This window comes from Oryzias latipes, chromosome 6 (assembly GCF_002234675.1).
Source record: "Oryzias latipes chromosome 6, ASM223467v1".
Taxonomy (NCBI): Eukaryota; Metazoa; Chordata; class Actinopteri; order Beloniformes; family Adrianichthyidae; genus Oryzias; species Oryzias latipes.
The window spans coordinates 6,896,647-6,918,537 of NC_019864.2; the positions used below are offsets into that span (position 1 = coordinate 6,896,647).

The following is a 21,891-nucleotide window of genomic DNA, read 5'->3' on the forward strand; positions in this document are numbered from 1 at the left end:
GATATTGGTGCCAACATTTCTATTAAATGAATTTATAAGTTTTATAATACTTATTTTAGTAACATATTTTTTAATGATAATTTCTTTTTTATTTATCATTTTATTTACAAATTCACTATAACTATTATTACATAAATATAAATGAAGAAGTAACAAAAAAATCTAAAACACCTAAACTAAGTAAAAAAATATGTAAAAAAAACTAAATTAAAATATGAAACACAAACGAAAACTTGCCCTAGGGATTTTTATTGATCGTCTCGTAACTTCTCGGGCATAAACGGCAAACTACTATGGAAAAAATGTTGCAATAAGAAGTTGTAGATTTTTAACAGCGTGTGCATGGCAAATTCACAACTGTTGCAATTGTAGCTGTCGTGCACATTTGTTTTCGTAATGTCGTAAAAAATGATTTCCTGGCCACAAAAAAATGATGTAACATGCCAAAAGATTGTTATGGGAATGTGGGTAAACAAAAAACATCTGCAAAAAAATGTGCTAAATCAGCTAAAATGAAAAAAAATCTGATTTTTTTTTTCTCAAATCGATTAATGAAACTAATACATCCATGTTGGGGGGATTATATAAAGGAAATATTTTGTCAAATTTTTGTGTTTTTTTTAATTCTGTTTTTCACTTCATGTTGATCACATGAGGTTTGCATTTCCAAAACACCACTCATCCATCGAGTTACTCTCAGAATAGTCAAGTTAAATAAATTAAATGTCATTATTTTTGCTCTGATATTTAGTTGCCTTCAATTTATGATTTTTTTGGTTTTAGGAACTATTTCTCTACTGATATCTGAAATCTGGAAATCCTGTAGACACACCGACCCTCGAGGGCTGGAGATGTTATTTGCAATCAAATATTGGATTCATATTTGATTGAGACAGATGCTGATTTAGGATTTTCCATAGAGCAGAATAGGATCAGAAGGCATTGGTGTTTGTGGAGTAGAATAAATTTAAGGACAGGATGAAGATGGAGAACATCATCTGAGATAATTGGTGGCCTTACTGCAGTCAAATATAAGAGGAAAAAAAGTTAGCAAAGAAAATAACTTAAACAATCCAGCATTACCAAGAAACAATTGTGGTGTCAGCAGTGTTTATTCTGCAGTCGGAAAGAAAAATGCATACGAAGCAAAAGTAATGTGGTTTTTTTTTTCCAGTTTGGTGCAGTGTTGTCAAGACTGAAATCCACTGAGATATTATGTCAGAACAAATGAATCCTAACACCGTTTTTTTATATGCATTTCCATATACCTTGTTTTTAAAATTTAGTTTTTGTCACAGATCTGATCATATGTGATATTTAAATGTAATTAAATTAGAAAAAAAAAGTTTTAACTTTGTTTTAATCTGTCACACATGTAATTTTGTGTTGACGGCCTGATTGACAAACGGGATCCCGTCAGAGTCAGACAATAGTCAGATCACTTGCAGGTCAGGTTTGACACAGCAGCTGAAGAAGGCGTGTTCCTCATTCTCTGTCTTTCAACCAAACATCATATGATCCTTGACAGAGGCTTCCTGTTTGCCGACCAGGACACTGTTCGCGGCACCGACGCTCAATGCCGTAGGTGGATAAAAACAGCTCAGAGGTTTTCTCAGACGGATTTTTCTAAAGGTAAGGGCTGGTGCTTCTAGACACAACTCATCTTAGGCGGCCACGCGCACGGTTGTTGTGAGATACAAATGTACTCGTATAACTTGTCATGTTTTGGTACCAGAAAAAAAACTTTCACCAGCGCGACTCTGAGTGAGCGCCCCCCCCCCCCGCAGAGTCGCGCCGGTGACGTCAGCAAAACATGGCGGCCGCCCGATTAAAAACAAACAGACACGTCTCGAGCCGTTGATAAACGGAGCCGGTTACGTTCATTTCTCGCATGTTCCGCTTCGGAAATAGACCCTTCGCCTTCAGCTGCTTACTTAGCAGTGAAAGTCTTGGGGTTCTGGTTTCTTTGAGCGCAGCTCTGTGTTGTTTTTGCCTCCTTAACGTCTTCGGTTCTCCGTCTAATTAAGCGTCTTTTGGTGAACTCGCTCCTCAGTTCGTAATGTTTCGCCAAACCCCTCCGAGTCCAAGCTGCGGACTTAGGAGCAAACACTGCCTCAGCTGCTTCCTGTGTCCCGCAGGGGGGGTGAACACTTCCTGAAGCCCACGCCATGGGCGACCTGATGGGCAAAAAGAGGCAGAGAGCGGCGGACGGTGGTGAGCGGAGTCTCATCGGGAACGCGGAGGACCGGGACGCCCCCACGACAGGCTTCGTCTACGTGCTAGCGTTCTTCTCCGCCTTGGGGGGGTTCCTCTTCGGATATGACACCGGGGTTGTGTCGGGGGCGATGCTGCTGCTGAAGAAAAGGATGAACCTGAGCGCCCTGTGGCAGGAGCTGCTGGTGTCCAGCACGGTGGGAGCTGCGGCTGTCTCCGCCCTCGCTGGAGGCTTCCTGAACGGCTGGCTGGGGCGCAGGATCTGCATCCTTTTGGCCAGCCTCATCTTCAGTGTGGGGGGAGTCATGCTGGCCCTCGCCCCAGACAAGGTGGTCCTGCTGGTCGGCAGAATCATAGTGGGCTTAGGCATAGGTGAGTTAGTCTCTCAGAGTTCAGGTGTGGTATGAGAAAGTGTGGGCGCCCTGATCATTTTCAAGATGTTTCTTCATAAATCATTGGTTGTTTGGATCATCAATTTCAGTTAAATATGTCCTACAGCAGATGAACACAGTGATGTTTGAGAAGTGAAATGAAGTCTATTGGATTTAAAGAAACTGTGCAATAATTACTTAAACAAAACTATGCAGGTGCGTAAATGTGGGCACCCCAACAGAAACATGCCATCAATATTTAGTAGATCCTCCTTTTGCAGAAATGACAGCCTCCAGTCACTGCTATAGCTTCCAATAAGGGCCTGGATTCTGGTTGAAGGTATTTTGGACCCTTCCTCTTTGCAAAACATCTCCAGTTCAGTTGGTTTTGATGGCTTCAGAGCATGGACAGCCCACTTTAAATCAGACAGATTTTCAATAATATTCAGGTCTGGGGACTGAGATGGCCGTTCCAGAACATCGTACTTGTTCCTCTGCATGAATGCCTTTGTAGAATTAGAGCAGTGTTTAGGGTCATTGTCTTGTTGAAGTATCCAGCCCTGACGCAACTTCAACTTTGTCACTGATTCTTGACATTGTTTGTAAGAATCTGCTGATGCTGACTGTGAAATCGCACAAGAGAGAACTGGACTGAGCGAGTGTGACGGCAACCATAGAAAATATCTCATTTCTGGCTCCAGCTCAATGAAGCCGATTCTGTCGCCATTTTTCCGCGTTTCGGTCGTCGCCATGTTGGAGCCAGACGACAGGAATTGGTCTGAGTCTTGGTCCAAAGTCTCAGTCATTTTTATGGCAACTATTGTCGCCAATCAGGAGTGAGCTTGTTGAAAGTGCACACCCCTTCCTTCAAACAGGGATCAGATGATGCCGAACATTTAAGTAACATCTGTTTTTTTTCTCAGTAGATGTCTTTGGGATTTTGGTTTCATGGAATTAGAGGCTCCTTCCTGTTAGGGTGAGGGATCGCTCTGTCTAGTTTTCCTATACAGTCAATGACTCTGACAGTCACTGTTGTCTGGCTCTAACCGGGTAATGTTCGTATTGCTGGAAAAATAGCAACCGAATCAGCTTAATTTTTTCTGTGGCCGAATTTAAGAAATGTTTTCATGAGTGACATTACAATCGCTTGGTCCAGTCCTTTGTGATGTTTTTTTGTGGGCATGCGTTCATATTTTGCAGGTAAAATATAGTATTTTGTACGCACAAATTAGCATTTTTTTCGCTCGAATTAGTATTTTGTGCCCACAAAATATGTGCTTAGAAAGAAATGCTAATTTCTGTGCATGAAATACTAATTTGTGACCTTAAAATTCTCATTTGTGCATACAAAACACAAATTTGTGCCCAGAAATGCTAATTTGTGCCCTCATCCTAGGTGTGTGCACATTTTGGTGACTTTTGGATTATGTGGCGGGGGTCAAATTTTCCCTTAAAGGTGCAGAAATCTGTCCAACTGCAAAAACAATATGGTCCCTACAGTCAATGACAGCTGCTGCGGGCCATGAAAAAATCTCACGAAGCAAAAACAATATAGAAGTTTTTGCGGTTAAGATGTCCTATGTATTTCAATGCAGCTTTTCTTTTACTATATACTGGTCATGTCTTTTTGGGCTTATACCTTTCCTTTAAGGACTTTTTGAGGCTTTTGGGGTTTTTTCCATCATTATTGCGATAACAACTTGTACGTTTATGCGGTAATGTTGTGTGTGTCTCTGTGTATTTTGTGTTGTGCCACACAGTTGTCATGTCGTTTTGGGATTTTGACGACTTTTGATGTGTTTTTTTGGCGTTTTGACGCGTTTTTTGTGACGTTTTGAACCTTTTTGAGTGTTTGACCCTTATTGCAAAAACAATATTGTCCTTTCATTCAGTGCCTGCTGCTGCGGGCCATAAAAATACGAACTCTTCATCCCTAAGTTTTTGTGTGTTGCTTTAAGGCATAGTTTTTGAATCTTTCTCTCTCACCTGAATCGAATCAATACCATTGACTGTGTATGAGAACTGGACCTGTTGTGTCGCCAACCATAGAAAATGGCTTACTTCTGGTTCCAACAAAATGTCTCAATTTTTTATGATTGCTCAGAGCCGGTCTGAATCAACATTTTTATGGCAACCACTCTCACCAATCAGGAGTGAGCTTGTTGGAAGGCCACACCCTTATCACTTGAAAGTGGGTAACACGAAATCTGTCAAACGTTAGATGTGAGACCACCTACTCTTAGTGATGCATATCTTGGATAACTTGCACTACAGAAATATTTCATGAAAAAAAGAGGATTGTACGGAAAAAAGTGGCAAGCCAAGAATGGTTATTCTGACCACTAGAACGACTGAGTAACCGCTGTTTATTTCTCTTTAGAAGTCTATGGGATTCTGGCTTCTTGGAGCCAGCAGGAACTTCTTCTTTGGAACGCCAAGCGGTTCTCATTTACAGTCAATGTTCAATATTCATCTCGCTACACAGTCCACAAATCAGTACATAAAAGATTCAACTAACTTTGTGGCAATACGATGCAGTCCAATTCTATAACCTACATGAAAACAATCTAGATATTAATTATTCATTTGGCCTTTCAACAGAGAAACTCTTTTTTTCTTTTGGATTATTTATTATAAGCAACAAAACCAAATGTCTTTGACCCAACAGCTTCAAACATTAAAAGCTGATAATTTGGATCTTTTTAGTTATGTTTCATTATTAATCAAATTCCTTCATTAATCTTTTAATCAGGTTTATCCCTTTCGGAGTGACGGGGCTGCCGGAGCCTATCCCAGCCACTAAAAAAGAAATTAAGTCATATTAATTTATTCAGGCACTATTTGAAGTTCTGTGAAAAAAGTTTGATAGTGCACACAACACAACCCTCAGGGAGGTTCACCTTAAGCTATTTGTAGCTGACCCAACTTGGTAAAAGTAAGGTTGTGATTGGACATCTTTTAGCTTGCATGGCATGTACTGTACATTAAAAAGCAACTGCAGTAGAGACCAAAACAGGAAAAGAAACTAAAATTTTAATAACTCAGTTTACTTCCGGATCGTTCTATGGATCTATGGTTTTGGACACATCCTACTGTGACTCTCGGTACTGTATTGATTTTTCTATTTATTTCTATTATTCTTTACATCCTACTTTCAGGTAACTGAGGTGAAATTACTTGACAGATTTGTTGACATTAAGGTGGAATATGTCTTTGCTTGGGTGACAATGTCTACAATAATTACAGTGTACTAAATGATTGTTAGTCTTGTAAATGTTTTGTTAAGTCCATTTTGACTACAAGGTGTGTGTATTTTATTCCTTGATCACATCCTTATTTTTTTGGTTTAATCCTGTTTTCGAGCACTAAGTTAAGTTGTTAACCAGCAGGTACAAAGTTCCTCTCTTTAAAACTGCTGCTGTCCAACAGCTTTCTCCAGCTGTAGTTAATACTTTATAACTTTATAAGGTTTCTTTTTTTCCCATCAGGCATTGCTTCTATGACTGTTCCCGTGTACATAGCAGAGGTTTCTCCTCCTCATCTGAGAGGTCAGCTGGTCACCGTCAATGCACTCTTCATCACTGGCGGTCAGTTCATCGCCAGCATGGTTGATGGGGCTTTCAGCTATCTAAGTGAAGACGGCTGGAGGTACAACACACCCCTTTCTCACTCCTCTGTTGTTTCTAAATCTTCAGTATTGACTGTATACAGGATGGATTAAGTTGACTGTATATAGGAGATGGACTGAGTGACTCCACCCCTGGTTTCGTGTTACCCACTTTTGAGTGATAGGGGTATGGCCTTTCAAAAAGCTCACTCCTGATTGGTGAGAATGGTTACCATAGAAACGGTGACTTAAGCTGACTCGGACCATCACTCTTTACTGATGACATCTAGCTCCAACATGGCAGCGTCCTTATCAGAGAAACTGCAGAATGAATTGACTTAATTTGTTTTCAGATGGAAGTAAACCATCTTCCACTCACTCTGTCCAGTTCTCCAAAGTTGGTTCACGCCACCCTTGGGATAAGCGACCACTTCTAATGAAAAGTCTATCTTTGTAGACGCATGTAAACGTGCGATTTGGGCTTTTGCGTTCACGAATCGCTGCACAGGATTTTAGGATAAGTTTAAGTTTTGGTTTGGTTCTACTTACAAAACCTGCTGCCATTGAACTTTGACCAATCAGGGACTCGTATTTGGTAGTGACTTATGGGTAGCACCTTTTTCAATTAACAGATGTGCCAACGATTTGAAAATTGATCATGTTTTACGCCTGGCCAGAATTCTATAACGCCAAGTATTTCATACAGTGCGGTAAAAAAGTATTTAGTCAGCCACCAATTGTGCAAGTTCTCCCTCTTAAAATATGAAAGAGGTCTGTCATTGTCATCATAGATAAACCTCAACTATGAGAGACAAGATGAGTTATGTCTTGCCTTTCCTAATAATTCCCCTCACAGCTGATTTCTTGACACCAAGCTGCTTACCTGTTGCAGATTCAGTCTTGCAGCCTGGTGCAGGTCAACAATTTGGTTTCTGGTGTCCTTAGACAGCTCTTTGGTCTCCATAGTGGAGTTTGGAGTGTGACTGTTTGAGGTTGTGGACAGGTGTCTTTCTATAGATAACCAGTTCAAAGAGGTGTCATTAATACAGGTAATAAGTGGAGGACAGAGAATCCTCTACAGAAGAAGTTACAGGTCTGGGAGAGCCAAAAATCTTGATTGTTTGTAGATGACCAAATACTTATTTCCCACCAGAATTTACAAATAAATTATTTAAAAATCATATGTCTTTTTCTTGATTTTATTTTTCATTTTGCTCTCATAGTTGACAATGACAGACCTCTCTCATCTTTTTAAGTGGGAGAACTTGCGCAATTGGTGCCTTAAATACATTTTTGCCCAACTGAAAAAAAAAAAGCCTGGAGCAAGATCCACAAGATTTACACCACCTTGACATTACACACCAAGCCTCTTCAAACTGATCAGATAGCGACAGTTCAGTGAGAACCCCTTATGCTAAACGCTTGTTCAAGAACCTACGATCAGCACATTCTTTAATGCACTTCACATGCGGGGTTTGTGCGCAGCATTATGCAGTCAATGATCTTCCCTGGCTCCTGGTCGTTAGTTTGAGAAAACTTTAAGATCGGGGCAGAGGAAGTTGACTCTACCGATGTTTCCATGCTGCAGATACATGTTGGGTCTGTCTGTTCTGCCTGCCGTGCTCCAGTTCCTGGGCTTCATCTTCTTGCCTGAGAGTCCTCGCTGGCTCCTCCAAAAAGGCCAGAACCAAGAGGCCCTGCAGGTTCTCCGCTGGATCCGAGGAGACCAAAACGTGGAGGAGGAGTATGACTCCATCAAAGCCAACATTGAGGAAGAAGAGAAAGAAGTAGGGGCAGGTAAAGACAAAGCAGGGAATTGCAAATTAGAGGTTTTGTTTATTGCAGGATTTGTCTTATTTCTTAAACGTTTTTGTTTTGATGGACAGGTGGCGTTGTTCTTCTTCGCATGCTCAGCCACGGTCCAACTCGCAGAGCTCTGATTGTTGGTTGTGGCCTGCAGATGTTTCAGCAGCTGTCTGGGATCAACACAGTCATGTAGGTCTTCTGTCAGTGATGACCTCCTGAATCCAGGCATTTTTTATAATTAAAGAAACCCTTTTATCCAGGTACTACAGTGCGACTATTCTGCAGATGGCAGGAGTGCGTGACGATAAAGAGGCCATCTGGTTGGCTGCTGCCACTTCAGCCACCAACTTTGTGTTCACCCTGGTTGGCGTGTGGCTCGTAGAAAGAGTGGGCCGCAGAAAACTGACGCTGGGCAGTCTTTTAGGTCAGTACCTGTAAGGTCACGTGATCCATTTTTGAAATACATTCAAGACTAGAATGACTGCATAAGCATTGTGTTCGTGTGCTCACATCATTCAAGTTGATCCACAGTTATGGTAAACCAAAGCAAGGCTCTTCTGACTCAGTTTTTTATGAACACTAAAACAAAACAGATCTACAGAAATTCTGCTTGAAAATCCCCCCCAAAGAATTCATTTTAATTGATCAGAAATGCAGAGCTGGTTCAGGTGATCCTCGGCAAACAGGACAGGGGGGTTGGAGGACGAGCAGAGGGGCAGAGAGTTTTCCATCTGCCCATTTTCTTCTGTTTATCCTGGGCCAGGCTCCAAGGGCAGCAGTCTTGAGCGGAGTTTACACTGAATTAAATTTATGCGGCAGAAGCATCCATTTTCAATGGTGGATGGATGGATAGACTTTAATGATCCCGAAGGAAATTTTAAGTGGCCAGCTGCCCACACATAAAAACACAATCATTCCTAAAACAAGTAAAAACACAATAAATAGATAAAAAATGTAAAAGGATAAGAAAGATAAAAGCAAGAATGAACAATTCCTAAAAACAGGTCAAGTTTCCCAGAAATTCAGCTTAATCAAAACTAAAATAAAGTAAAAGTAAAAGCTCTCAACAGAGTGTTGTGCAGTCTGATGGCTCGTGGGACAAAAGACTTTCTAAGTCTGTCCGTGGTGCAGCGTTGGGATAAAAGTGTGCTGCTGAAGCTGCTCTTCCTCTCACTGAAGGCCTCATGCAGAGGGTGTGTCACATTGAAGTCTGGACAGTGTTCGTTGTTCAGCCTCCTCCTCCACTGTGGCCAGCTTCAGTCCCACAACAGAGCTAGCCCTCCTGATGATTTTGTTTAATCGGGTCAGGTTTTTCTTGCTTGTGCTGCAAGCAAGACTGTTTGATAAAACATACTGAGCAGCTTGGTGGAGATGTTAAAAAATGCCAGCCTTCGCAGGAAGTACATCCTGGTTTGACATTTTTTGCTGAGCAGGGTGGTGTTCTCGTTCCAGTCCAGTTTCTTGTCCAACACCACTCCCAGGTATTTATAAGACGTGACCGTCTCCACCAGGTCGCCAGGTAGGCTTAGTCAAAACTGCCCTTATGGGTGGATATGGGCTGTCTGTGGGGGGAAAATGGGAAAACCTGTATGGCGGACACAGGTGCCCAGAAGGAAATTCCTGCGTCACTGACTACTTGATAAGCCTGTGGAGTGAAAATCTTCATGCACATTCTCTACAGGCATTCTGTGGGTCCTAGTAGGCGAGACGCAGGCATGCCACACAGATTTTCCATCTTTTCAATCCTCTCAAACCCTGTGAACTGTGCCCGTTAGTGGCTCCCGGCACAGTGAAACCTTAACCTAGGCTTAAGGTTTCACGTGATAAGTGGTTCTGTGTGAATGTGGAAAATAAACGACCAGAGGGTGGTTTGTGTGGAGGTCCTATGGTTGCGTATCGCCTGCACACCCTGTGGATGTCCACAACCCTCTACGGGTCCAGACAACCCAAAAACCTGCAGCACTCGTATGGGTGCATGTGCCCCCTCCTTCCTCACTGAGTCCTTGTAAAATGCAGGTTTTGATTCATAAATGATTTTGTGCAGTGGAGATGCCCTGTAGACTGACCGCAGATGGACCGTTGTAAATGAGGTTTAAGGTTTAAGCAAAGATGCTCAGACTTTTCTCTCCCTAGCCCCTTCCTCCAGCATGTCTTTTCACCTTTTGGGCTGATCTTGAAGCGTTCTGAGGCCAGCTTAGAGACATAGTCTCTCCAACATGTCCGGGGACTTTCCTGGGGTCTCAGCCTGGTGGGACAGTCCCGGAACACCTCCCTACCTTCCATGAAGAAATATTTCACTCTTCATCTATAGAGGATGGCCCAAAACAACTTTCTGTTGTTCACTTTCCAGCAAATCCCTTCAGGGGTCGCCACAGCGAATCAGCTTTTACTGAGACACAGGAGAGTTTTGGCAAAGATTATTACGTTGGACACAACCTTGTATTTTATCCAGGCTGGGGACCGGCACAGGGGAACCCAGACTTGTGGCTACATAGGTTGGGGAAGGGTTTGCCCTAGAATGTAAACTGGATGAGGATCATCGCGTCCCCCTGGGAATTGAACCCTGATTTCTAAAGTACTAGTCCCACATAGAGCTGTGACGGTGTCGGATTTTTCATGATGAACCGCGCGGTGTCGCGGTTGACCGCAGCCCCCCCCCCCCCCCCCCCCCCCAATAAAAAAAAACCCCGAAATTCCCCGGCGGAAATAAATCAATACTATTAAAACGTACTATTCTTTATTAACAAATAACTGTAACAACTAACTAATACCTATCTAACTAATGACTTAACTATGTAGGTGTTGTGGATTGACTGTGACTGTGTCTGCGCGCTGCGTCTTGTGTAGGACTAGGAGGAAGAAGCGCGCACACGTGTGTTGGGGGGGGCGTGTTGATTCTTCTGCCCTCTGGCTGCATGTGAGGCTTCACCTGTGCTCTCTGGTACAGACATCTTCCCAGAATATTAGATATTGCCCAGTAATAAGCAGACTGCAGACACTCTGTCGCCTCTCCAGTAGCCGTGAAGCCTGAAACCCATGAAGAACGCGGGCCAGGAGGCTCCGCCTTTGTTTATTCAGACACGTAACTTTGCTGCTAACAAAATAGTTCCCAACAAGAAAATGTAGTGATATTCATGGAAATCTAACAGCGCGCGTTCATGTTTGGTGTTACGGAGTGACTGAGAACAGTATTACCCCCACCCCCCACCCCCCCCAACACAAAATCCTCCGGCGGGCGGCCGTGTCGCGCACTCAAGAACGCACGCAGCTTGTAATGGAAATGAATACAATGGAAATGAATAATTAGAACGCAGTAAATTTGTCGTATTTCCTCGCAAGACTCAAACTTTTGTAGAACTAGGACGTGTGTGTTTCTGAAACAGCGCTCGTGTGCGTGTTTAAGTAGAGTGCGCACGTGCCGCGTGCTTCTCTGAGACAGTGACAGCCACGGGCGCGCGCAGGCGGGTGCGACAAGGAGAGAAGAAGAGTGATAAAAGGTTTCCCATATAGAAACCCTTTATGTCTGAACACAGGACTTGCAGAGAGAGTAAACTATCAGCAAAGATGAATGTGTTTAATGTGTTTATTGTAGTTTCAATCACGCACCATATGCAAAACTTTCAACAACAAAAAGAAAACTTTCAAAAAAAAGATGCGGTGATGACCTCATCACCGCGGTGATGCGGTTATCGTCACAGCCCTAGTCCCACACACAACCAATGGAGTCATCCAGCCACCCCCCCTTAAAACAACTTATAAAATGTAATATTGAACACTTTAGAAAGAAACTTTTTTGTATAATCAGCATAAAAAATATCAGATGGGTCCCAGGATACCTGGAAAGCAGGTCATGGTGCTCTGATCAGGGCTTCCTTTTAGACCGTTGGTGTTGTTATAAAAACTGTTTCATATTTGTGCTGCATTTAAATGGGTGGGACCTGGTCTGAAATGTGCTTCCATTTGTCCTCCTTTGGCAGGTACTGGTTTAAGTCTGGCCTTGTTGGCTGTTGGATTCCTACTGTCTGCTCAAAGCTCTCCGCCTGTGACCCTTCACCCAGTCGACCCTAATAACTCAACATACAGACTTTATGGGTAAAAAAACATTTCATAAAGCCATTTATTAATACTTTTCCTGTTAAAATCAACAGTATTTACACAATTCTTCCTTTCATCTTTATGTTTTGCCATTTTGCATAGTCTTTCTTTAGAAAAACGGTCTCTACAAATGCGAAAAATAATACCTTTAGTGATTATTCTGAAACTAAAAGCTATCACTGTAACACCATCAGATGAGGCGGTATGGATGTGGTTGCATTATTTTTAGGAAGCTGCAGAAACATGTTTTTGCCACATTATCACTGATGATTAGCTAATTTCTGGATTATTTTACAGGGCAAAAAAGAGTGCATACATTAAAAAAAAGTACAAAACTAAAATGATGTTTGAGAGACAGCAGGGAAAACCTGATGCTAATCCTAGTCCTGCCTAATCTGCAATCAATTAAACAATCAGAAGAATAAAATGGATTCTAGACAGAGTTGTACTGTAGGGTTTTTTTCCACTTCAGATAATAATTTAAATCTCTTTCTCTCCTTTCTCTATAAAAAGTCTTTGTTTGCATCATTGTTTCAAAAGTTATGAAAATACGTCCACAGACAGCAAATGATTGTTCTCACTAACAGACTGGTTTATTTAAGGGTTAATGGCCGACCAGCTGTGCAGTATCAGAAAATAACGCACGCCGTGGAACCCTGAACCGCCTGCGAAGTGCATTCATTCTGATCAGGCACACTTCAAAGGCCATTATCCCGCTTATACCATGGTTACATACAAAATAAATGAATATTCAATCAAGTTTTAGTATTTTATTCTTGTTTTTTTTTTGGTTTAGATCGCTTTTTTCACAAAAAGCAGAATATTTGATACGTGGTGCGGTGAGCTGGCAGCGGCAAAGGAAAGCGATGTATATGCTGATCGTCATGATGGGATAAAGCATCAGTTTAGATAGAAAGTTCACCTCTTACTGCTTGTCTTTGTCCAGATGATGAAGCATAAGTTTGTTTTCAAGAAGCCAGCGCAGTGATACAAAACATTTAAGATATGTGACCGGAACTTCTTTTTTCCCCGTGCGGTTATCCCTGTTGATGATCACTGCAGAAATGCTGTTGAGCAGTCTTTCTTTCATCTTTTGCCACAGGTCCTGTGAACCCTGCATGTTGGATCCAGATTGCGGATTTTGTTTTCGTGAAAATGGCACCAAAGTGTTTGAGTCCTCCTGCGTTCCCGTCCATCAGGCGTCCATTGATCACGCCGCCTGGGGAAGGTCAGAGCTTCTATTTCATTCCTGTTCATTCTGGTTATGACGGTACCTTCAGATCCAACTAATATGTGTAAAAAAGTTTTGTTTTTTTTGTTTTTTGCAGATGTTACAATAAGACAGAAGATATTAAAAGTCCAATATGGGCTTACAACTACTGCCCCACGTCCTACTCCTGGATAGTCCTGATGGGCCTTTTTCTTTACCTGGCATTTTTTGCTCCAGGTTAGAATTTTTGTGTTTTTAATATTTTATATTTCTACTCAAACTCACTCTGTGAATAAAGATGAGACTAGTTCTCACATTTTAGAAAACATCCAACAACAGGAACCTTCTCAAAACCAGCCACTAGCTGCGTTTACCTGGACAAAAATAATTGGAATAAGCGCCTGATTGGAAGGAAAATGCGTCATGTAAACACGCCGTTCGGAATACTCTGCTCCAATCAGACTCATTCGGATCAAAATTTCCGGCCGGCCGCTCTGCTCAGAGACATGCTTCACTCGTATGGAGCTCCCGGCCGGTCCTGTTTGCGCTCCAAAGCCTCCTCTGGAGCGCCACACTGTCTATGAACGTAAAACCAGAGCAGTAGTGACCCACAATCGCAATAAATTGTTTATATGCACCACGATCGGATCAGCAATCGGCATAACCCACCTATGTCGATCAGACTCTTGGCATCTTGTTTGCGAGCAGGGAAGGGAAGGGTGCTGTGGTACGGTATGCGCTCCGGTGGAGGCTTTGGACCGCACTGTCTTCTGGGAGAACTGTGTCTTCAAGCAGAGGAGTGGCTTTGGGATGGTGTGTGAGCTGGCAGAATGCAGAAATGCCGCTCCACGCAGTCCTGAGAAACCATGGAAACAATCATGTGAATTTGTGTTTCCAAAATAAAGGCTGACGTCAATTCAGCGCATTTATGTGGGGCCAAGATGCACATTGCGTTTTTTTAGGTTCATCCAATGTTGTTGGCACATATTAACCTAATCCCAACCCTTCTTTTGTCTCCGTTCCGCCAAAGCTAACGCACTGGCCGCACATATTTAGAAAATTCTGAGCGAACAGTCACCAAATAATAATCATGCCAATAATAAAAGCACGTTTAGAAGATCATCTCGCTCTATGCTGCAGCTTTTTGTTTACAACAGAACCCACTCTTTCTTCTTCTACAGCCTTTTCCGGTATGTTAGACAGTTCTGCGCATGTCCAAATGATTTATTCCAAACAAAAGTGTGGCGTATGTAAACGTTTGTTAGAATCGGATAAGGTTTTTCTGGGCCATGTAAACGGTTTCATTGTAATCCGATCTTTGATCCAATCAAAAACATTTTGCACATATATCTGCAGCTAATGTCTGCTCCCCGTTTGCCAAAAGCACAGTGTGCTCTCCTAATGAGAAAAACAATGCAACCTCATTGCAGGAATGGGTCCCATGCCGTGGACCGTAAACTCAGAGATCTACCCTCTATGGGCTCGCAGCACCGGCAATGCCTGCTCCGCTGGCGTCAACTGGATCTTCAATGTCCTCGTGTCTCTGACTTTTCTGCACGTTGCTGAGTATTTAACGTACTATGGTGAGTCTCAGTGAGAACCGTCCACAAGTGAATGATTCATTTTCAGCTTGTATTTAACCCATGAATTATTTAGAAATGATCTTGCAGAAAATCCTGTCTTGAACAAGCACCTTTGGGTTCATTTTAAGCACTTTTCAAGCAGATTAAATAACATTTTCCTTTTCTATTTTAATCCATCCATCTATCTTCTTAACCCATTGAACCCCTTTCGTGGGACCAATTCATGAATGGAAAAGCAAAATTTCAGATAATTAAATATAGTCTTGGAAGCACATCTATGTTGTTTTTAGTAACTTAAGAATTCTGTGACTTAGTGACAAAATTAGCTATGTAGATACTGTATTTGGAGTTATTTTTCTGGAGTCATTCAAGTCACGTGCATGCCTGTCCTGCAGGTGCCTTCTTTTTGTACACAGGCTTGGTGTTCCTGGGCCTGCTCTTTGTACTTGGCTGTCTCCCAGAGACCAGGGGCCTTCAGCTGGAGGACATGGAGAATTTGTTCATGGGGCAGCTGTGCTCCTGCGGAGCCTCCTCACCCACACACAACCGCCATGTCCACTATATCCGGGTAAAAGGCAGCAACTACTTCCATTCGGAAGATGAAAACTCTGATGTAGATTAGACTGGGACCGTTTCCCTTTCCTGCTTCTGGGTCCTGACTTTTCTCTTTGAAGACTGGTGAGACTTTCCTTTCAATGGGAAATGGTTGCCCTCTAGCGGCCTCTGGAGGAAACTACAAGGGAACTTTTGGTGTTGACAGTTTCATGCTGAACGTTCGCGGTTTTCCCTCCTGTCATTTCCTCATTTTTTCTATGTTTTGTTTTATATGAGGGAATCAAACTGCCAATAGTGATGTTGTCAGACATGACTTTAAGCATTGATTCTGGGACATTAATTATCCCAAAGAAGTGCAACTATTTTGTAACATGATTGCTGAATTTACAGAATGCTGTGTAATCATTGTTTTTTAGAAAACCAGCTAATCAAATCATTCATAAAGGGACATCATTTTAGAAACAGATTCGGGTACGATTGACCTGATTCTTCCCACCTTTTCGGATCAAAAAGGCATTCCACCAAAGACTATGGAAACTCGGTGTGACCGTTCCTCTCTGTGAGGGAGAATGTCTTTATCTGCTGGTTCTTGTGGAGATGAAACACTTTCTCCCTGGGCTGTAGCTTCTGCAGAAATCCTCAGAAAATACACTTCCGTGAGAAAGATTGGGATGGGTGAACATGGGTTAAATCTGCACTTGGGGTCAATCGGAGCTCTTAACTGTGGGTTGTTGCTGTTTGCACTGTGAGGGGTCTATGGTTGAACTATTTTTTTATTTTTTTTCATAAGAATCTTCTTGTTAGACTGGTAGAATGACCTTTTAAATTTTTTTAGCCTAGTCCGGGATGCAGCTCGGCACAGTATGGAGCGTTGGATTCAGACGGTGCTATAGCCTATATAACTGTAAGTACGGCATTGAGGTGCTTTTGATGTACCTAAACCCTTTGTTTAAAGCAGTGGCAGCACTAAATATGCCTTCTTCATGTCTTTGCTCTTGCAGCTGAAATAATCATGACCCCTCAACAACAAAGCTCCTTTGTGCAGACGATGCTTTTTGCACTTTGATACATGCAAGTCTGTTTTTAATACAACTTCTAGCATCTGTAAATTGTACTGAATGTCTTATGGAAAACTGGTCTTTGTTCCAACAGCTGAAATAAAATTTTTCTGTCATTGGAAATGTGTTGATTCAGAAAGTCAATACTGCCATTTGGTACAAGATGCACAATTTGTCTTTAGCTAGAAGTTTCCTTTTACTGCAGTGAGGACAAACACTACATTCAAATCATTTCAAGTCATAGATTGGTTTTGGATTGACAAAGATGAAGTGTGTGAAATGCAGAGCTAGACAAAGATCTTTTCTGTGTACCATATTCTGTTCCTCAACATCATGCACCAGTAAACACAGGAAGAACACAAAGGTATTGGGGCTCCCCCCCCAAGATCTCACCCCGTGGGGTCAAAATGATCACAAGAACGGTGAGCAAAAATCCCAGAACCACACGGGGGACCTAGTGAATGACCTGCAGAGAGCTGGGACCAAAGTAACAAAGACTACCATCAGTAACACACTACACCACCAGGGACTCAAACCCTGAAGGGCCGGACGTGTCCCCCTGCTAAAGCCAGTACATGTGCTGAACCGTCTACAGTCTGCTAGAGAGCATTTGGAGAAAGAATGCTGTGTTGCATCCAAAGATCACCAGACCTACTGTAAAGCATGGAGGTGGAAGCATCATGCTTTGGGGCTGTTTTTCAGCAACGGTACCAGGACGAGTGATCCTTGTAAAGGAAAGAATGAATGGGGCCATATATGGTCAGATTTTGAGTGAAGACCTCCCTCCATCAGCACTGAAGATGAAACATGGCTGGGTCTTTCAGCATGACAATGTTCCCGGGTAACGAGGGAGTGGCTTCATAAAAAGCATTTCAAAGTTCTAGAGTGTCCTAGCGAGTCTCCAGATCTCAACCCCGGAGAAAATCTTTGGAGGGAGTTGAAAGTTAAATGCGACCCACGTTCAAATTGTAGCCCCCTGTCATGAAATACCTTTATTAGAAATGTCATGACAATTCCTGGATTGTAATTAGCTCAATTCTAAGCCGTTGTGAACCTGTGGCAACAACCTGTGTTTACTTGACCTTCTGAGCCTTAAAGGCCAAACGAGACGAACAGATTTATTTCTGTGATAAAAACCACAGAGGTTGTTCTGAATAGGATTTAAGTCATTTTCCTGTTGACATGATTAAAATTTATAGTGAGCAATTGATCATGAGCAACATGTAACATTTCATATGAACACAGACTTAATGTTGGTAAAATATTTTGTTTCCATACAGATGTTTTTATTTTATATCTGGTCTTCATAGACAATTCACTGTAATTTCAGTTTAAAAGAATTCTGGGGGGGGGGGTATTTCTGTTCTGTATGAAGAAATGAAAAGTATCCCATTGTCATGAAACTGTTCATTTGCATTTAATGTTATTATGACTGAAGGTTCAGTCACACGGCAAAAACTCAAGCTCAAGAAAGTAAAAGAAAAAGCTTATTTCATGAAAAATGTTCTAATTTGGGATGAAAGTTTTTCAAAAGCAAAATAATCTTAGTTTGAGAAAACATTTAGTAGTGACTCCATTTTTTTTTCTTCTTAAAATAGGAATTCTTGGCGAGTGTATTTTTCATGAAGAGAGTTTTTAAAACTGGACTTTTTCCCCTCATTTTAGAGACACAAATATGAATGCATATGATTAAACTAAGGGGCAAAGTGAGTGAAGGAAACAGAGTTTGGAGAGTTTAGACCACCAGCCAGGAGGTAGGAGATCCAAATTAATGAAATCAGTTCACTTCTCTAGAATGAAATGAGACTTGATTGTTTACACAGACCCTTTCCAAAAATGTGGAATATCGTGGAAAAGTGTATTCATTTCCATAAGTCCATTAAAAAATTGAACTTTTATAGAAAATAGATTCAGGGCCTTCTGTTGAATTGTTTTCTAGTATTTATTTGTTTAGTTCTCCATCAATTGAGGGTTCCAGCTCATAAAATTCAAAAAAACAGGATTTCAGAGAATTAGAATTCTGTGGGAAAATCACTGATTTACTTCTCAGTTTTTGCAAAAACATAAAGACAGAGATTATGATCACATCAAATCAATCCAAACTAGAAGAAGCTGCATTTCCAGAAGAAAATGCAGGATTGAATGCTATATTGCTGAATGAAAATGAAACTTAAAGGGCAATAATTGGCACTAAAAAAAGAAAGAAAGACATGATCAAAGTTAACAAATAAAGTGAAAACAGCACAATAACATAAAATATATTTTTGGGAAAATTGCGAGCGCCTGCTATTGAACCAGCAAACTTCTGCACCAAGGATTCCCCGTGTGTTTCAATGGAGGCAAAAATCCTGGAATGTTTTGAAAGGTTCAAGGATTTGAAAAGTCAAAGCTGGAAAAAGCTGAAAGAGCTAAACTGCAGAAAGAGTTAAGTGTCAAAAAATGTCAGAAGATACTATAATAAAGAAAGAGAAACAGGAAAACATGCTTTATAGCATTCAACCCATTAAGTACCGTATTTTCACAACAACATGTCCATCTTCAGTACTTCAATAGTCTGGGCAGGGATCAGGTCCAGCTGGAAGATGAAATCTGCATCTCCATGCAGATCCTCAGCAGCAGGAATCCTGAAGTCCTCTGGAACATTCTGGTCGATTGAAGACAGTAGAGTTTACCAACATCAGAGCTGGACATTGCAGCCCAAATCCTGACTGACTGAGGAGATTTCACACTGAACCTCCAGCAGCAGTCCAGTCCTCCTTCTCTTCGGCCCAGTTGAGATGTTTCCTCCGTTGGTCCAGGCTCAGAAGTGGGTTGACCTGAGGAACCCGACAGTTGTAGCCCGTCTCCCTAAAGCAACTGAATGAAACTGGTCCTTCATCTCATTTCACTCTTTCTGGATATCTACCATGCAGCTTCTTGAATCTTGTCTTTTTAAAAATCCACTGAAGCCCATGGTCATCTCTTTTGTTGAGGCATCTTCTCCTGCCACATGGTGCCCTTCCATTAGACCTTCCGTTGATTTGCTTGGACTCGGCGCTCTGTGAACAGCCAGCCTCCTTAGCTAGAACTTTTGTGGCTAAACCAGACAATGGAGGAGATCAGTGATGGTCTTCTGGCTAGTTATGAAGTCTGAAGTCTTGCCCATACTGAACCAAACAGACAATTTAATGACATTTGGGAAACCTGTGCAGGTGCCTTAAGTTTAGTAGGTTATTTGTTTTTAAAACATGCTCTGCAAACTTTGGGCAGATTTCTCTACAGTATTCACATTTTTAAAATTCTGTTTTCATTGGTTTTATGAACTGGAACCCCAAAATATGTGAAAATAAACATCTAAAAAAAAGTAAGCAGCAGGACCTGAATCTATATCCTATGATTTACGTATTTTAATGGAATTATGGAAATGCACACACTTTTTCATGATTCTCTTATTTTTATACTTGAATGCATGTGTGTGGGTCTCTCTCTCTCTATATGTCTATTATAGATGTGTACATAAATTTGTGTGTCTGTGCTTTGAATATACATGTTCTGTTTAGGGGTCTATAAATGGTTCAATATTCATTTTTATTTGTATTTTTTTACTTTATACTTTATCTATAAGCAACATATACATATTTCTGTCAATCATTGACAGAAAAAAAAGAAAAACAGCCAAATGTACAGATCTTTTATATATATACAGCCACAGTCCAGAATCATCACGTGATCAGAGCTGCATAGTCTTAAAAAAGTACGATATATGTGATCCATGCACAGAAATGTAAGTGTGTTTCTTGAATACATTTTGTGTTGGGAGAAGGGCTAAAAATTCACATCTATATTGTATTTATTTTTTCTCTTCAAAGTTTGGTGAGCAGGTTGCGTTGACGCCATGGTGTTGTCGCGGGAGTGGGCGTGGCTTGCTGACGCATTGCGGCTCCCTCCCCGGCGTGAACAGAGCGGAGGGTAAACGCGCACGTGCATGTCTCACCTCGTCGCAGGAGCGGCGATGTCAGTTGGGGCTCTCCTCCCTGGGGCTGAAGCGGTGGCTCCGGAAACTCAGTCCAGCGCTGTTTCCACGCAGCTGTCGCCGCTCGGAGGGGTTTTCAGAATTGGGTTTTGAAATGGTGGGGCCGAGGTCGAGGTGAGCAGCTCCTCCCCCCGGTGGGGGCGCGCGCTCCTTTATTTAAGTATCTCCAGAGACTTTCATTTAAGGAATCATGACGACCGGACAGGATGAGAGCTCGGTCCGTGTTGCTCTGAGGTAGGTTCATTTTTTTCATGATTCCGTTTTGTCCTAAACTGGAAATGCGTAGCTGCTCTCTTAATTGACCGGCGCCACCTGTCAGTCAGCGCCACGGGCTTAGCAAACAGTGGCAGGTCCTCCTCATCTCTATCAGCAGATGCTGAACCTGCCCCACCTTCAAAGTCTCAGACCTTTTTGTTCCCTCCGTCTGCAGCCGTTTAAAGTTTCTACGTGAATCCCAGGAGTATTTTGATGACAATGTTAATAAAGTTAAATCCCGAGGTTTACTAGCAATAATGTAAAGAAGCGCAGTGCGCAGGTGCATGATGGGCCCGTTTCACTCTGGGCGGACCAGGCCCGGTTTCCAAAATCGACACAGGAGGTGGGACAAAGGCAGCCAGCCCGAGTTAGTCTGCCCTGATCCTCCTGCAGAGAGACGGCCAATCGATCAAAGACGGAATTGAGTGACAGCCGGCTGTCTGGAACTAGAGCCAGCCCTCACGGGGGGCACTCAGTCAGTCCGGCTCCTCTTTGTGTGGAGGCGGGCGGATGTTGGGTCCATGATCCGCACCTGCAGCATCGCTGCTTCTCATTTTGTTGGGAGTGTCGAAGCAGATTCCCTCCACCTCCATCTGCTGTGTGAGGGAGCTGCTCACTCACAGCCGTCCTCCATCTTTGTCTCTTTTTTTCCACTCCTTTGTTGTTAAACCTTTTTCCCAAACATAATTGCACCACAAGTGTGTATGACGTGAATGCTATTGCTGCAGCTTCTGGATTTAATTTGGAAAAGGGCAAATCTAAATATAGATGTTGCCTCATAAGGTCCACCTGAAGTTGGGGCTTTATTGTTTGATGCTGGGTTGTCTTGGAGAGCATCCAAGGAAATGTGTCAGTAGAGAAAAGAGCGTTTGTTTGTGCTGCTGATACCAGTCCAATCATGTATGGTTGCAGGAACCGTCACGTGTTTTTGTTTTCTTACTTTATCCAGAGAATTCCAGCCACACCATAGTACAAACTTTTTTGTTTCTAGGATACTTCAGTGCTGTACTAAAGAGGACATTTGCATGGTGTGTTTTTAACCCTTGTTCTATCCTAGGCACTTTAACATTGGGAGTTGGGTCATCTAGACCCACTAGACAGTGCTCTGAACCTTTTTTCTTCCAT

The 21,891-nt window shown here is 42.2% G+C and overlaps 2 protein-coding genes across 10 annotated transcripts in view; both read left to right on the forward strand.

Annotated features, from left to right (window-relative positions):
• Positions 1-1,157: 1,157 nt before the first annotated feature.
• On the forward strand, positions 1,158-16,622 carry LOC101158939 (proton myo-inositol cotransporter). Of its 3 annotated transcripts, none has more exons than XM_023955577.1 (12): positions 1,158-1,632; positions 2,139-2,586; positions 6,074-6,233; positions 7,781-7,989; positions 8,079-8,187; positions 8,259-8,422; positions 11,976-12,090; positions 13,196-13,321; positions 13,422-13,540; positions 14,734-14,886; positions 15,282-15,454; positions 16,277-16,622. In XM_023955577.1, the coding sequence occupies exons 2-12, from the start codon at positions 2,169-2,171 to the stop codon at positions 16,370-16,372; spliced, it is 1,842 nt and encodes a 613-aa protein (XP_023811345.1). In that variant the 5' UTR covers positions 1,158-1,632; positions 2,139-2,168; the 3' UTR covers positions 16,373-16,622. The 3 variants fall into 3 exon arrangements, with proteins under 3 accessions (XP_023811345.1, XP_011474066.3, XP_023811344.1); XM_011475764.3 differs by lacking the exon at positions 1,158-1,632 and having other exon boundaries at positions 1,773-2,586; positions 16,277-16,345; positions 16,443-16,622; XM_023955576.1 differs by lacking the exon at positions 1,158-1,632 and having other exon boundaries at positions 1,773-2,586.
• A 3,785-nt stretch (positions 16,623-20,407) lies between these two features.
• LOC101173385 (kinesin-like protein KIF21A) overlaps positions 20,408-21,891 on the forward strand; it is a 74,345-nt gene continuing 72,861 nt past the window's right edge. For 4 of the 7 annotated variants that reach the window (XM_020703788.2, XM_011475765.3, XM_011475768.3 and 1 more), the window contains exon 1: positions 20,409-20,745. In XM_020703788.2, the coding sequence (XP_020559447.1) occupies positions 20,702-20,745 (44 nt within the window). In that variant the 5' untranslated portion in view covers positions 20,409-20,701. Of the gene's footprint in view, positions 20,746-21,891 lie in introns of all 7 variants that reach the window. The other 3 variants (XM_020703784.2, XM_020703786.2, XM_020703787.2) reach the window with 1 other exon arrangement.